Source organism: Nipponia nippon, unplaced genomic scaffold, assembly GCF_047370975.1.
Source record: "Nipponia nippon isolate SJK-2023a ecotype South Korea unplaced genomic scaffold, ASM4737097v1 scaffold_3, whole genome shotgun sequence".
In the NCBI taxonomy this organism is placed as follows: Eukaryota; Metazoa; Chordata; class Aves; order Pelecaniformes; family Threskiornithidae; genus Nipponia; species Nipponia nippon.
Window position 1 is genome coordinate 50759631 of NW_028262347.1, and position 15298 is coordinate 50774928.

General features: G+C 45.2%; 1 protein-coding gene and 1 long non-coding RNA gene across 3 annotated transcripts in view; one reads left to right on the top strand and one right to left on the bottom strand.

Moving 5' to 3' along the window:
• Window positions 1-13: 13 nt before the first annotated feature.
• On the bottom strand, window positions 14-3705 carry LOC148054585 (uncharacterized). Its single transcript, XR_015706159.1, has 2 exons — window positions 3578-3705; window positions 14-3097 (listed from the first exon to the last, which is right to left on the bottom strand). It is a non-coding gene; the product is annotated as an uncharacterized LOC148054585 (long non-coding RNA).
• Window positions 3584-15298, top strand: part of CRADD (CARD and death domain containing adaptor protein) — an 84719-nt gene continuing 73004 nt past the window's right edge. The window contains exons 1-2 of one of the 2 annotated variants that reach the window (XM_087763795.1): window positions 3584-3849; window positions 7332-7637. In XM_087763795.1, coding sequence (XP_087619921.1) covers window positions 3663-3849; window positions 7332-7637 — 493 coding nt within the window. In that variant the 5' untranslated portion in view covers window positions 3584-3662. The remainder of the gene's footprint in view (window positions 3850-7331; window positions 7638-15298) is intronic. The other variant, XM_087763796.1, reaches the window with a different exon arrangement.

The window sequence follows — 15298 nt, forward strand, 5'->3', positions numbered from 1 at the left end:
GCTTGCAAGACCCTCATCTGGTCTTCAGGCCACCAAGTTTGGGCCACCCGGACTTGTATTTTAACAGTGTTTTTGAGATACATCACATTCAGAAATGTTTTCTGTGCTCTTCTTTCTAAAAACGCAGGCAACCATATAATACATGTTTCTTTTTTTCCATCTTCATTTCAGAGGTTTTGTGAGAGATTTAACCAATTAGATGTGTTTTTAATAAACAAATCTAGAGGCTCACATTTCTTTTCTTTTGTCCTTAAAGTTGGAATGCTGTCCTACAGACAATTGAAAACAGCATAGTCCTAATAGATTAAATCTGCTTGCACTAGTTTTAAAAACACATTTTGGCTCTTGTTATCAGCAGAAACAAATTAGTCTGTAGAAAACAGAGAAAATACGTACATGCTAGGATACGGCTCGACGCTAATTAGCATTAAGGAGCCTCTCAAAAGTGTTTTTCTTTTTAAAATCTCATTATACTTGTACAGTTTCTAAAAAGATTTGGGACTTTTAAGTGAGCTTTAAAAAACTGTATGGTAAATTTAAAAATCTGGTATTCTGACCTGGAATAACCCACACGTAACGAGAGCAGCATTGTCAGAAGAGATGCCGCTTAGCTTGGTTCCCACAGATTTGGGCTTGCACCCTGAATTCAGTAGTCCTCAAAAGCGTGGCCTGATGACCACTGGTGAGCCCCCAATCCACAGAACCAGAGAGAACAAGGTTTTAAGTCTATAAGTGTGATGATACTGATGTGCAGGATTGACCGTGGCCCATTGATCTACAAAGTCTAGGAAATATACTTTTTTAATCTATGTGGTTAGCTTTGAGATTTGAGCAGAGTCAGTGGGGAGTTGAGCTGAACCCAAACTGCCTCAAATACACAGGCACGCACACACATATATGTATTTGTCCCTAAGACTGGAACAGAACCGAACCATCCTTCTGAAGTTGTGTTGAACTCGGATCAGAACTGAACTGGAAGAACTCTAGTCAGGGCCGAAGCCAAACAGAACCAAAATGAAAAGTTTAAGGGCTTCTCTCCTTGGACTTCACGTATTGCCTGGGCGCATCCTTATTCTGTACCTGCAGAGTACAATCTGCACCGCGGGTGCGTGGCTAAAGACAAACCCCAAACACCAGTAGCGCATTTAGTTTCTGCTAGTGAATTTGCAGCACTAGTTATAAACTAGCGGAAGGAAAAGGAAACACCAGATTTTCCCTTTAATCGGACTCGGACCTCTGCTGTCATCCTCTTCCTTCCTAGGCTTAGCTGTTTCCTTTCACTGCCTTCCTTCTTTGCATCTCTGTTTAGACTGTAAGCAAAGACGTGACTAAATGCTGGCTGTATGGCTGCTACCATTTACTTGAGCGGGAACGGAGTTGCTCTGTGCATATCCATATGTTTTGCTAACTTTCTAAGCTATTCTTGGACAGTATAAAATAAATAATCCTAATTGCCTCATCTGGCAAAAAGATAGAGTAAATGCAAGTGATGTAACTGCTTGTCTTCATTTTCTATTTTAAAATGTAGGCACATTATCTGCAATTAAATGCAGCTGTCAGGATTACAATGATTTTAAGTCTCCAAGTTTGGTCTCTCCAGTTCCAGATATAATACAGTTCCTTAGATTGTGACTGAAAAAAAAAAAAAAAAAAAAAAGCTGGCAATCAGAAATCCAGGAAGCTAAGAAAGGAAACTTTCAGTAGCTGTATAGCGCCGTGCTGAGGAACGATCATATAGATGGTTGGTGGTGTTCTCTGCTCCCTGGTGCCGGTTTGTGTTGTGTACAAATGTGTTTTCTCACAACTGATATTACAAACTATCCATGACATGAAAATATAAAAGCACGTCAGCTGTACTTTGGCTACAATGGCAGCATACTTCTTGTCTTAGAGTTACCGATGATGACTTACTTGTGTGGTTCCCAGCGTTGTCGAGGTCATAGTAGATATGTTAATGCATCACTCTGAAACAACCCATAAGAGTATTTAAATTTTTTATGTCTGTGTTCCTAGAAGACTAACATGTGCGCCTGAGACAAAAAAAGCATTTACCTTGGTTTAACAGATGTATTGGAATAAGATATTATTTATCAATTACTTAATAGCAATTTAAACCCCTTTGGAAGTAATCCCAGATAAAAGCGCTATGTCAGTTAAACCAAAATATTGCTCTAAAATTGCCAAATAAGTAGCATCTCTGCAGAAGCTGGCTTCATAATAAATGTATATAATTTTTTAAACATTTCTTAAATCCAGCGTACAAACTTTGCCTTTGAGACTGCGATTTACATTCTGCATCCACAAAAATTCTCAACTTTACTGTCAGCCACAGGAAAATCAAAGGAAAAGGATCTAAGCTTTCTGAGCATGACTAAGTGTGTATCTTTATGCAAAATCTTGTAGATAAATACCATGTTGAGCATATGCAGTACGTGAGCAGCTCTACCAATAATATTTCAGTTATATTTTTCCATGGCAAATATTTCCTTTCTAAGAAAAGGCACGTAAAGATTTCCGTAACTAACTTCCAAGTACCCTTCAATCTCCCAAATACCCTTACATCTGTACGATCAGCCTGAACTGAATGCACAAATGGGATTCACACAGTGGCAACATTTCTAGCAGCAGCTGCGGCAACCACCTTTCCTGCTTTTCCAGAGGGTAGGCATTAGCAAGCCGAGCAGACCGCAGCCAGCTCGCTGCGGTTGCCTGCAGCTTCAAGGTAGCGCGGTCCAGCTCCGCAGGATCTCTTTTTTTTTCTTTCATCACTCTTGCGGTCCTGACGTGAAAGAAAAGGGCTGACGCTGCTCGAGCCCCTGTCACACCTGACACCCACGTAAAGGTGGAAAAACGTTCTTCGATGAGATGCGATAGGAAATGACACCGCCTCATCTTTGTAGCTCTGTGAATCACAGCTTTCTTTCTTCTACTATACTTCGGTTTCACGTAGTTGTATAAAATGATCTGAAAGAGATGCTTTTGTATTCAGCAGTAGATGAATAAAACTCTGAGAATGTGCACAGCACTTGAAACATGGTAGACACGGGCTGGATCTGACGAAATGTTTTTCATCTGTGAAAGCTTCTTCATTTCTAGGCTGTTCGGATGAAAATAATGAAGCTAAAGATATATAGTATTCAATACGACATTGCTGTATGTTTGACACGATACCAGCATCTGGATGAAGTCTGCCTTAGCACATACTTGCAAATAGGAACCAGTATCCCCAGAGATTAATGAGATCAGCTGTTTCTCATGTCACGAAAACTCCATTTTCCTAATTACTAACTTAATTTTAGATACAACTCCTCCACTTTCTAAAAAAAACCCCACCACCCCGACGCCGAGAGCGCAGCAGGCCCTGCAAACGCCTGGAAAGGAGCCTCCTTCGCGGAGCCCCCCCTCCCCGGCAGCCGCACCGAGCCGTGAGGGGAGCCGGCCGCGGGGCGCGGCGGGGGCTGCGCGGCGGCCACGCTCCCCCAGGGGCCGCCCGCCCGCTGCCCCTCCTGCCCGCCCCGGCTCCGCGCCGCCAGCGTCCCCCCCAGCCCCGCCGCAGACCCCCCGCCCCGAGGCCCACCTTCCCGGCCGGCAGGCGAGCGGGAGGCGGCCGCCCGCCCCGACCCGACCCGCGGGGCCGCCCAGCCCCGCTGCCCACAGCTGACATGGCGGCCGCGGCACCCGCCCTCAGCGGGGCCGGCAGCGGCGGCCCTTCCTCGGCCGGCCGGCGGCAGAGGCGGCGGCGGCGGCGGCGGCTTCCGGCGAAGCCTTCTTGCCTTCAACAAAGATGGTGTTCCCCGCGCAGGCTCCGCGGGCGCCGGGACGCCCTGCGTAGCTCCCCACTTCCCTCCTGTAAGTACGGGCCGAGGGCGGAGGGAGCGCTGCCCTCACAGCGCTCGCTCGCTCGCTCGCCCGCTCCGCGCTGCGCGGCCGGCGGCCCCCTCGGCCCGGCCCGGCCCGGCCCGGCTCCCCCCGCCCGCCGCCCCGGAGGGGGAAGCGGGAGCGAAGGCGTCAGCCCCGGCGCTGCCGAGGGGGGCCGTTCGGCGGCGGCCCCCCGCGCTGCGGGGCCGCGGCGGGGGCCGGGCTTCCGCGGGGGCCGCGGGCCGGCGGCAGCGCCCGCCTCCGCTGCGGCAGCCGCGCCGAGGCGCGCCCGGAGGCAGGGAAGGAGGGCGGGCGGAGGGGAGGAGGGCCGGGGAGCCGCTGCCCTCGGGCCGGAGCTGCGGCGGGAGGCTCGGGGCTTGGGTGCCGGCAGGGCGGGAGCAGCAGCTTCCAGACCTCGGTTACAGGGGAGAAGTTAATGCACAACTTGATTTTTTGGGGGGGAAGACTTTTAACCTGTAGGCAGGCTGGCGATAGCCAGAATCACTCCTGGGTCAGGCAGGGGGGACCTTGCTCTGAGCTCAGCAGGCGCACGGGAACGTACTGGGAGCGATGAGCAGCCTGGTGCAGTTGGTGCTTGGGAAAATGCTGAAGTGTTTCTAGCCAAGAACCAAGTGAATGTTGTTTTTAGGACGAGAAGGGGTCTTTTTAGGATCGGAAGGGGTCTTTTTAGGGTCAAGGCTTTCAGGAGTTTTGTCCCCCTTCATGGACGGGTTCTGTCTCGGATCCCGACAGATGCAAACCCGCCTGTGGTGGTGTGGTGATAAGTCAAGGACTGTGCTCGTTCAGCAGGACGTGGGGGTACATTTCGTAAAATTTGGCTCTGCAATGGGAAAGATGCATTTTTAGAAGTTTCTGGGGAAAGTTGGAGCCATGTCATCTTTTCGGTAAACGGACATCTCGTCTTTTTACTTTCTTTCTAGTACCGGCATTACTAGAGAAAATTTATTTCAGAGCTTACTTTGGATCCCTTCATATAGGCTGCGATTAAAATTAATTTAAATTAACTCTATGTTGCACTAAACTCTGTCCCTACAGTGTTATGCACCAAAATCCTGATACATTTCTCTATCTGCTGCTTAGTTCTTGACTCAGGCACTTCTGTCTCACAGTAAACGCACACAAAGAAATACTTAATCTTTAAAAAGACCTTAAAAATCAATACACCCCATCCTGGAAATTTACTGGGCCAGCGACCCTGGTGTTAAGGGCCCTTGGTGTTAAGAGCTTTAAAACCTCAGTTGTGCTCACTCTGCTGTCAGCGAGCCAAAGGCCCTTTTCAGCAGAAGTTCCCCCTTCAGATTCATGGCTTGATAGGTGTTTTTCAGTGCGCAAAGGTGCAAACTGAGATGGTTAGAAATGGCCTTATTTTTGAAAAGCATTGGCCACTTTGGTCATGAAGAAGGGGAGCTCATCAAGTGCCGTACAGTGACTGGAGAAGTTGATGCTCCTCACCCGGCACATGGGAGAGGAGGCTCCTGGACGGGGACTCGCAGTGGCCCGTGCAGAATGTGAAGCACAAGAGCTTTGTAGTATCTGAAACAGTTCTGCAAGTGCTTCATGACCTCAGGGGCGGTCAGGGAATCCTGCAAGGGAGAAATGGTGGGCATCTGCTGCCTGAATTTTATCTGGTTTTGGTGTAGTCCAGTGATTGCTCCCAGGAGTGTAAAGGTAGTGCGTGTTAGAGACCAGAATCTTCAGCTTTACCTGTCCAAAATGAGCATCTTAAATCAATTGGGGAAATCCAGTTCTCTTTCTTGCCTGCTCTTTTTCCACCTCCCTGCTTTCACTATCATCTCACTCCATGATGGAGTTTGATGTTTGAGCTATGCTTAGCAAACCAGCATTTTTTAAGGACGTGTGCCAGGGTAGCTGTTTTTTGATTCCCAAATGACCCCTAGACAGAAGGCAAGCACCTCAAAATTCACTTCAGTATACGAGAAACGTACTGGGTAGCCCAGGAAAGATGGAGTCCTGCTGGGAAGGTGCCGGCCAGCAGTGCTTTCAGCACTCGGGGGGAATGTTTTCAGAAAGTGGCTTTATCAGAGGGTGTCACAGATGGGGTTTTCCAGTCTCTCTCTCATGGTCCTATGCTTGTGCATTCTGTCCAAGATGCCATTTATGTGCCTATATGTTCTGTTGGTTGCCTGCCCTAAATTTTAACAACCAGGCCAACCACCCAACCTTTGGTGGGGCCTTGGGACTCAGTAGGCACCTCTGATGATATAAAGACTTTAGCAGGTTTCTTACAAAAGCTTTGAAAATCTCTGCCTCTCCTTGTATCCTCAATCTGAATGAAGTACAGTTTCTGGAAGGTGTAGCTGTTCGAGCAGCAGCTTCTAGTTTAATTATCAGAAACTCTCTTGGTAATCACACTCAACACCTGCTGCAGTTTTTTGACTTCATTATTTAGTCATGAGAAAGTATTTAATTGTATTACTCTGTCATTTTCTTTTTCAAGTGCCATTAATGGGCCTAGGAATATGTTTGTTAAGGACTAGACTAGACATCTTGATTTGGTTCATAGGTCTGGCACGGACTGCCGGTATGATCTTGGATGAGTTGCTTGGTCTCTCTGGACCTTGATTCCTCTTCTGTAGAGTGGCTATAAAATGCATCTTTTCCAGCTTTTGTCTAGTCAGAGTATTAGTCAAGTGAAATGGAAGCTGGCAGAGGGCATCCAATTGCTTTCTGTGAACACATTAGAAGGGTAAATACCAGGGAGGGAGAAGAGCCACTTAAGCTAAAGAACAGTTTTGGCAGAACAAATGCCTATAAATAGAAGGTGGATAAATTTGAGATGGAAATTGGAAGAAAGTTTCTCATCATCAGGTCAGTCAAGTTCCAGAGCAGCCTTCCAGGATGAGTCAGGGGGAAGAACGACCTGGTGCGTAAGGTACGTTTCCATCCCCCGCTAAAATTAGAACGCCTCGCGTAGGCCAAAGCTACCTGCTGACCCTGCCGCTGCTGCCTGTCTGGTGCATCTGCCGGTCCTGCTGCTGCTTTTGTACTGCTGCAGCAAAAGTGCTGCAACAGCAATAGCGTCAGAGGCATCAGTAACAGAGGTCAGGTGTGACATCTCCCTATACTTTTTGGGGGTAGAGTCTCTTTTAAGGACTGGCAACTGCTTTAGCTGCCTTTAGCGTGGACCTTGACCAGTTAGTGAGCGGGATTATTTGGCCTGGTTTTCATTCCGGTGAAGGACTGGTCTTCACAATGCCAAAGGTTCTCTTTCTGTCTAACACCTCCCAGATATGGCTGCATTTTAGCTCGTGAGACAGTGGAATCTGAGCGGAAAGAAGATGGTGGGCATCATTGATAGTTTTCCCAGGTCGATGATTCTGAGTTTGGCATTCTTTCTAAAGGTTGCCAGGTATCAAACATCACTTCTGGATGTTAAAGATTGAAGTATTTTAATCTTCACGCATTTCCCTACTCCTTTTCTCACGCTCTAGGTTGCCAGATGGATGCCAGAGACAAGCAGCTTTTACGCTCCCTGCGCCTGGAGCTCTGCACAGAGGTGCTGGTGGATGGAGTTGTTATTCAGTATCTCTACCAAGAAGGGATTCTCACAGACAGTCATGTTCAAGAAATAAAATCCCAAACCACCAGTCAGAGGAAAACCATGATGCTCCTTGATATTCTCCCCACCAGAGGACCCAAGGCTTTTGATGCATTCTTGGATTCCCTACAGGAGTTCCCGTGGGTTAAAGACAAGCTGATGATGAAGCGTAAGGAAATGACAGTACAAGATCCTGCAGGTAAGGCCAGGATTGTTGTTGCTGATAGTTTGAAGCTTGTTCACAAGCCGTAATTTTGAAAGTATTGAATGTACCAGTAATTTCAAGTTATGCGTCGTGTAGATATGGAGCATGATACCAACAAAAGGGGACAGCTTGAATTTCCTGGAAGCCAGCCAAACGCCAGGAAGTATTGCAAAGTTTGGGGAGTGAGCAGGGCTGAGTTTCAGGAGACCAGGAGACGGGCAGGAGAGGCTGCCTTGGGAGAGGCTGGGATGCAGGAGGACCCAGACTCTATTACCTCAAAGGGAATGGACTATAAAAAGTAGTTTTGACTAGCTGCAGAACAGTCTCTTCACCATCCATACCTGATTGTTGTTTGTTTTATGTTTGTTTTACAGTGGTTGGTTTCTGGATTGTTCATATTGACAGAATTTTTATTTACTTACTTTTGTTATGATTTTAATGTCACTTTGATTTAGTACCATATGCTAATTTAGATTTGTTTAGTTTATTATGTTTACTGGAGTGCAAATACCCAGGATCATTGCTTCCAAAATTACTAAGCATTGCTCAGTTTTAAAACAAATTTAGAAGCTAACCGATTTAGTGGGTGTTATATAATTTTATTCAGTCAAATCTCTGGCTTTCTGACATTTAAATGTACTTCTAAAACTAGTCTTCTGGACTTGATGTTTGCAGAAGTGTTTTCTTTACCAATCCATGCATGCAATTGTTGAGCTGTTTTGAAGTCAAGACGACTGCTTAAAATGCACCTTTCTTGCTCTAGATTCTGGCAGCATGCACTGGCTGCTGACCTCATGTTACCAGCGAGATACTGAAATAGTCCTCACTTGGGAACATCATTTCCAAGCAGTTTGATTACCCTTTCTCCAAGCCCTCCACTCCACCCCGCTCCCCTCCCCCCACCCTGACCCACTTGAGTTTGGTCATATGTATTTTGATGCACATGACGTGTGATTTTTCCAGTGTCAGTGTGCTTTGCGTGAGACTGAAAGCCTGTGAAGATGGGTGACTAAGACCCGTTGAGCGTCATATGCACCTGCGTCCCCGTTAGCTGCACGTTCAAGAGCGTTTTGTCAAGATCTGCTGGACAAATCTGACATTATCTTACCTTAGGACATTTTTAATGGAATATCGTGACAGCTTGTCTTTCTGTTGGGTCTCTGTGGAGGTTGCTTTATGCTTGCTCGGAAATGGGTAAATAATTTTCAGAATTTGGGAAATAAACGTCCTGTGCTGCCCGTAGGGGAAAACACTGCAAATTCCCAGCACAATGCAAACTTGTGGTATTGAGCGTGTTGGAAAAGACCTTGCTCGGCTGTTATGACAAATCCTGTCATGCTAATGCTCTTTATTTGCCTTACAAATCAGCCTGTTTGTTTGCTAATTGCTGGTTAAGCTGTTGAATAATCCTTATAGTTCCAGAAACGCGCACACAGCCATTGAGTACAGTCAGGATCGCGTAGTTTGTTACTAGAAAAATTGTTTCCGATTTTTGTTCTTTTGATTGTTTTGTGGATTGCTTGTTCCTGTTCTTGATCGCTTGTGGACTAACGTGCTGGATTTATGCATATTGGGTTCTCCAGTTTCAAGTGGGCTGACTGTACTTGATAATCTGATTGCCAAATTTTGTGTGTAAGTTAGAAAAGGCTTCCAGATTAGATCAAAGGTTACTGTTATTTTTACTGTGGCAATACAGAGCATAAGAACAGGATAAGAGGCAGATAGCCAAGTTTGTTTTAATATTTAGGCATGTTCTTTAGAAGCCAAAGAATGAGAGCACCATCTGTGCCCTAATAAATGCTGAGTGCACCCTGGAATGAATTGGAAACTATGGCGGCAATCATCAGTGCTGATTACATGCAAGAAAATGTGGTTTGGGATAAAAAGCCTCGCTTTGCATTCTGAACAACAAACGTGTAAGCTTTTGTCTCGGCAGAGTACTTGAGCATATGCTCGGCCTTAAGCACGGAAAAAGCCATTGGCTCTAATAAAACTATAAGCATACTTAAAATTAAATGTGTTCTTTAGTGCCATGCTAGATAACTTAACTTCTGCCTTATTTGAAACAGTTCTTATAAATGATGATTTGTCAGTGGCAATTTCTTTTAAAGAAACCATTCGTAGTGAAAAAAGCCTGCAACGTACACACTGCCTTTTTTTAGACCCTAAAACTTTTAAAATTAAAGTTGGTTTTAAGGCCCCAGATTTTTAAATCTTTTTTTCCTTTGAATCATGCATACTTATGGAAATCACATGCCTGCTGTTCACTTGTTTATGCTCAGTTAAAATTCTGTTTACTCAAGAAAAATACCCTCAGTTTTTGCAGATCTTTTGCAGGACTAAGGTCTGGTGGCAAGTTGTTCCTTGAAGGAAGGTTTCATTTTATAGTCTTTCACTTTTCACTGACTACACGTAGGATTTTTAAAGTCAGTAAAAGTAGACTATTAGGTTTTCTCTATTTGAATGTAAAAACTGTGGCATGTGCACAGTGATTTTTCTGCGTAGGCCTTTGGATTGTTGTGCATTTTGTTCAAAGAGATCAGGCTTTCTATCTTTGCTTCAGCTGAGAAATTTAGTTTGTTGGTTCCCAGTTAAAAAAAAAAATCACAACCGTAACTGTTAAGAAACTTTTAATTTAATTAAACAAAACAACAAACCAACCGAACCAAACAAACAGCAATTTCAGAAGGACAGAAATAAAAACATTTTTGGTGGTGTAGTGTAAATATGATCTGGTGGACTGAGCAGCTACGAAATGGAAGCCAAAGGCTGAGACCTAGACAAGACACTGACACTGACTCATCGGGAGCCTTTGGGCAAATTCTTCCAAGGCAATGGATTTATTGATTCCCAAGTTGTGTAACTCGGTGTAATGTTCATGGAGCAGCATAGACTGTAAGTGTAAATTGGCCCAGGATTCAACCTCGAGTATGCTGTTTGGCTGCTTGCAAATAAATGATCTTTAAAACCTGTGATATCCTGATTTTTATTGCTGAACGTCAGCTGACTTATAAATAATAGTTCTGGATACTGTTACCTGCTGTAGTTCCAAGAACACAGAAGACCCTAATCCTGCAGAGCCTGAGGAATAGTTTTTCCATGGGAATCAGGAGAGTGATATGCAGGCAGGTAGGGCCACTTGCACCTGTGTAGTTGCAGCAAAGAGACCCAGGATTCCTTCCTCTTCCTTGTTCACTTTATGCAGAGGACAGCCTTTTGCCTAGGGTCACCTTTCTCCTCTCTAGTATGGATCTGTCAGGTGGCCACAGCTTTGGGGGAAACCTTTTCTTAAGGTAGGGAAAGCATCATTGTAAAACCCCAAAATCTCAAGAAGAAAATGTAGAGTCATGTGCTTTTGGAGGTAAATATTTATGACTTTAATTGATTTCAAGATGATAGGGTGTGTTTCTTGCTTGTGTAAGAACCTGTGATAAAACAGTTCACTCTGTACAGAGTGGCATTGCAAGACTTGATCATTATGAACATCAACTGCAGCATGAATTCCTGGTTTTGAAGAGCAAAACTTCTGCCCTAGTAAGAGTTAACAAAAATAATGTGGGTCTGTTTCGTTGGGAAAAGACTATTCTGTTTTTCCTGCCCTAGTTTGTATAACTTTATGCCTTTGTCAAGAACATAAATCTTCAATACAGTATTATAATTCCTACGGAAAACTACAGCTGTTGGAAACAAAATTCCATTCTTTCTAGGAACAGCAAAGAATTACTCAATATTTTTTTGCACTGAGTAAAAAATATAAGCTTCGATGGTGTTTGTTTATCAGAATGCTTTTCTAATCTCTCTCTGCTCGGGAATTTCTATGTCCAAGTATTATATTTCTCTCTATGCTATATGTTACTATAAAATTATTTACTTCTAAAAGTGATACTACTGCACCTCTTTGTAGTATAGATGATTTCTCCATTCCACAGGAAATCACAGCATATTGAGAAAGAGAAAAGTCTGAGATACAGTGTTTGCCAAAGGAATCCTGCAGCAGCCGTGGCTATCCGACAAATGTTAGTGAATTTGGGGCATGGAGTTACACAGAATCGTCTTGGGAAAGCTGTTCTCTCACAACTAAGCAAGGAATATTTTCTAATGCATGATTTTGTTGTTGCTGTCGTTGTGGTATCTAGTCGGCAGTCTGCATTAGCGTCCTGTTAGACTTGGGTAAGGTTTTTTGATTTGAACAGATTTTGGTGTGGTTGGGGTTTTTCCCTGGATGTGTGGGGAACGTGTGTTCTCGTATAGCTATATAAAGCTTCATGTTGTGTAACGCTTTGGATGAAGCATGCAAATACAAAACAAAGCAAGATATGTACTTCTGCTGAGAAAGCCATCCTTCCCTCCCCCCGCAGCTTTCCCAAAATCCTTTTTCCGCAGCTGGGTTGTAGGTTTCTAAGAATTCAGATTCAAATGCAACAGCATTAGGACATGGGGAAGTTTAGCATCTCTTCTTACCTTTTGTTGGCTGCTTCCTGCCCTCTTCCTATCCTGCTTCCTCGCACGTCTAATGCAGTGAGGAAACAGCCTGGTCTCTTGCCTTTTCCATTTGGATGTCAGAGAGGAGAGCAGCTGATGAATTCCTTTTCTCTCTCTAAAATGGTGGACAGAAGATGGTGGTTTTTTTTTTTTTTCTGTCTTCTCTTTCCCTCCCCTCTCTTGTATAGTCCTGTGGCAGAAGGGGGAGTTTCCTCCCATGTATGTCTGAAGGAAAGGGATGGGCTTAGCAGCCTTGGCCGCACTGGATTGACCTGGAGATGAAGGAATGCCCTTGTGCCACATCCCAGTGCCTGGAGGCTATAGAAAATGTTCTCTGGTTCTCTGGAGAGATTCAAGGGCATTCTCATAGGAGAATTTCCCAAACTCTTTTCCACATTCCCATCTCCCCTGAAAATCGGGTGTTACATTTACGGCTTTGGCTTTGTTCCTGACCGCAGCGAGATCTGTGAAGTCTGGCATTAAAGGTTTGTGCACACACTCAATATTAACAGCATGCATCATGACATGGACAAGTAATCAGCTTCCCCAGTTCTACAGAGCATTCTGTGTGTCTGTTTTGGTTGTAATGTGTGTATGAACGTAAGATTTTTTTTTTTTTTTTTTTTACAGTTTAAGTAATATTTGCTTTGTTGCTTTTTTTGCCGTGTTAATAAGCAGCTGCGTTTATGCTGCTTACATCTATGTTTTTCACTTTGAGAAGCCTGAATCTTGGGCATCACTGTTGAGAACTATAGTGTTTCCTGTCCAGTCTCCAACAGTTTCTTTCAGGTAAGTTAATGGAAAGGTTTAACCACACTTGGTGTCATCCTCAGTAACACAAATATGTGAGGCTAATAATAATATAGATTTAATAAAACGTACAGTCCTTGGAAACAGGAGAGAAGGAGTGAGTTCTGGCAAGAGAGGTGTTTAGGCCAGCCGTGCCTGATCAACTACTCATAACCAGTGCCACTAAAAGGAAGCAATGGGTAATGGGGATTGAAGACTCCCTGGTGTAGGGAATGGAGACATCCATCTGCTGACCAGACCTGATGATTCCCAAAGTTTGCTGCTTCCCCAGAGACTGGATCCAGGACATCAGAGAGGTTGCCAAGGCCTGGTCAATCATCAGACTTTGCTACTCTCTCATGTGAGCACTAGTAATATTTCAGCAGTTTAAGGATGACTACGAGGCTCAGTGATCCCCGGTGAACGGGTGAGGCCCAAGCAGTGTTCTCCATCCTGCCATTCAAGGGGAAAAAACTGGGCAGGGCTGGATGCATCCTGCGTATTCACACCTGTCTGTGCACCTGGTGTTGTGGCAGCACTTTGGACTCTGTGACCACAGGACCCTTTTCAAGAAATGGGGACTGCTAGGGACAGCTGGGATAAACTCGACAGTGGGACAAACGTGTCTGTACCAGCAGGTGTGCTGGGAGGAAGTGGAAGCCTGCACGGTTGCTGCCCTGTGATGTCGGTGGATTTGCAGAGACGCGGTGGGATAGTTCACACAACTGCAGTGCCGTAGTGCATGGCCTCAGGTCCTTGGACAAGGATGCCCTTGCAGTCTCTTCAAAGGCGCGTCTTGAATGCACAGAGCTATGCTATTGCCTGGGCAACAGGCTGGTCGAGAGCTTATGGCTTAGGGTCAGAAGGGAGCTCAGTAAGAGAGACATTGTAGTGGCATCTTTTATAGGGCTTCCTGACCAAAAGGAGGTAGAGCCTGGAGAAGGGAAGATAGCAGGTTTCCAATATGTACAAAGATGATATCAATATGAGACAGGGATAGGCTCTACACAGCAATGCATGGTGGGAAGATGAGAGATGAAGGGTGTTAGTTGAAATGGGGGATCATGACTGGCTATAAGGAGAATTTTTCATCATAAGGGGAGTCAAGAACTGGAACGGGGACTCAGAGCAGTTGAGTAGTCTTCACCCATGGAGGTTTTCAAGACCCAGCTGGATAGAATACAGAGCAACATGGTCTGATCTCAGAGCTGACCCTGCTTTGAACAGGATGTTGGACAGGAGATTCCTGAGGTCTCTTCCAATCCAAATTTCCCTGTGATCCTATGAAGCCTTCTTAAAAGAGTGCTTCTGTTGCAGGCCCTGCTTCTCAGGGAAACTTTAACAACCCTGGTGTTTACTGGGAATGTGACACAGTACAGCGATCCAGGAGACTTCTGGAATGCAGAAGGGACAATATCTTGATGGCTGTCCTAGATGAGTAGACTAAGGTAGGTGCTCCACTGGCCTTGCTGCTCACAAACAAGGTACGACTGTTCAGGGATGTGTTTGTTAACGTCAGTCTTGGCTGCAGTTACCATGCAGTGCTCAAGTTTAAGATACCGAGAGAAGTGAGGAAAGCAAGTAGCAGAGTAAAAGTCCTGGACTTTAGCTTGTTCATGAAACTGGTTGATGGGACACTGTAGGACACAGTTCTGACAGACAAAAGCACCCAGGAGACCTGACTCATCATTAAGGAAAACCTCTTCAAAGCATAAAAATGGTCCATTTCTATGTACAGCAAAAGCAGCAGGCATGGCAGGAGGCCAGCTTGGCTGAAAGGGGAACTCCCAGCTGAGCTTGAATTCAGAAAAGGCATTGTCTAGGAGGTAGAAGTGAGGACAGGCTACCCAGGAGCAATATAAAAGCATTCTGTGGGTTTTTAGGGATAGAGTTATGAAGGGCAAAGCTCGTCTGAGTTTGAAACCATTCAAGGATGTGAAGGACAATAAGATGGGCTTCTACAAGTACATTGGCAGTGGAAGGAAGACTAAGGCAACCACTGATGAAAGGCGCGGAAAAGGCTGGGTCTTCATATGCAAGGTCTGCTGTCAGTTGGCCCTGGTCTCTGTGGCTAGTAGTGGAATTTGGCTGAGGGAGATGCTGTTTATAGTAGAAGAGAATTGAGTTAGGAATTATCTGAGTAGCGTGGACATACACAAATCCATGGAGCTGGATGGGATTTGTCTGAGAGTGCTGAGGGAGCCACCCTATGTGTCTGAGAGGCTGTTTTCTGTCATGTTTGGTAGGCTGTGATAAGCCAAATGCACAAAGTGCAATAAAGTGACTGGGAACAGCAAGCTTGGGTTTACCACAGGTAAATCAAGCTTGACCAACTTGATTGTTGCCTTCTGTGATAAAATGACTGCCTCTGTGGATGACAGCAG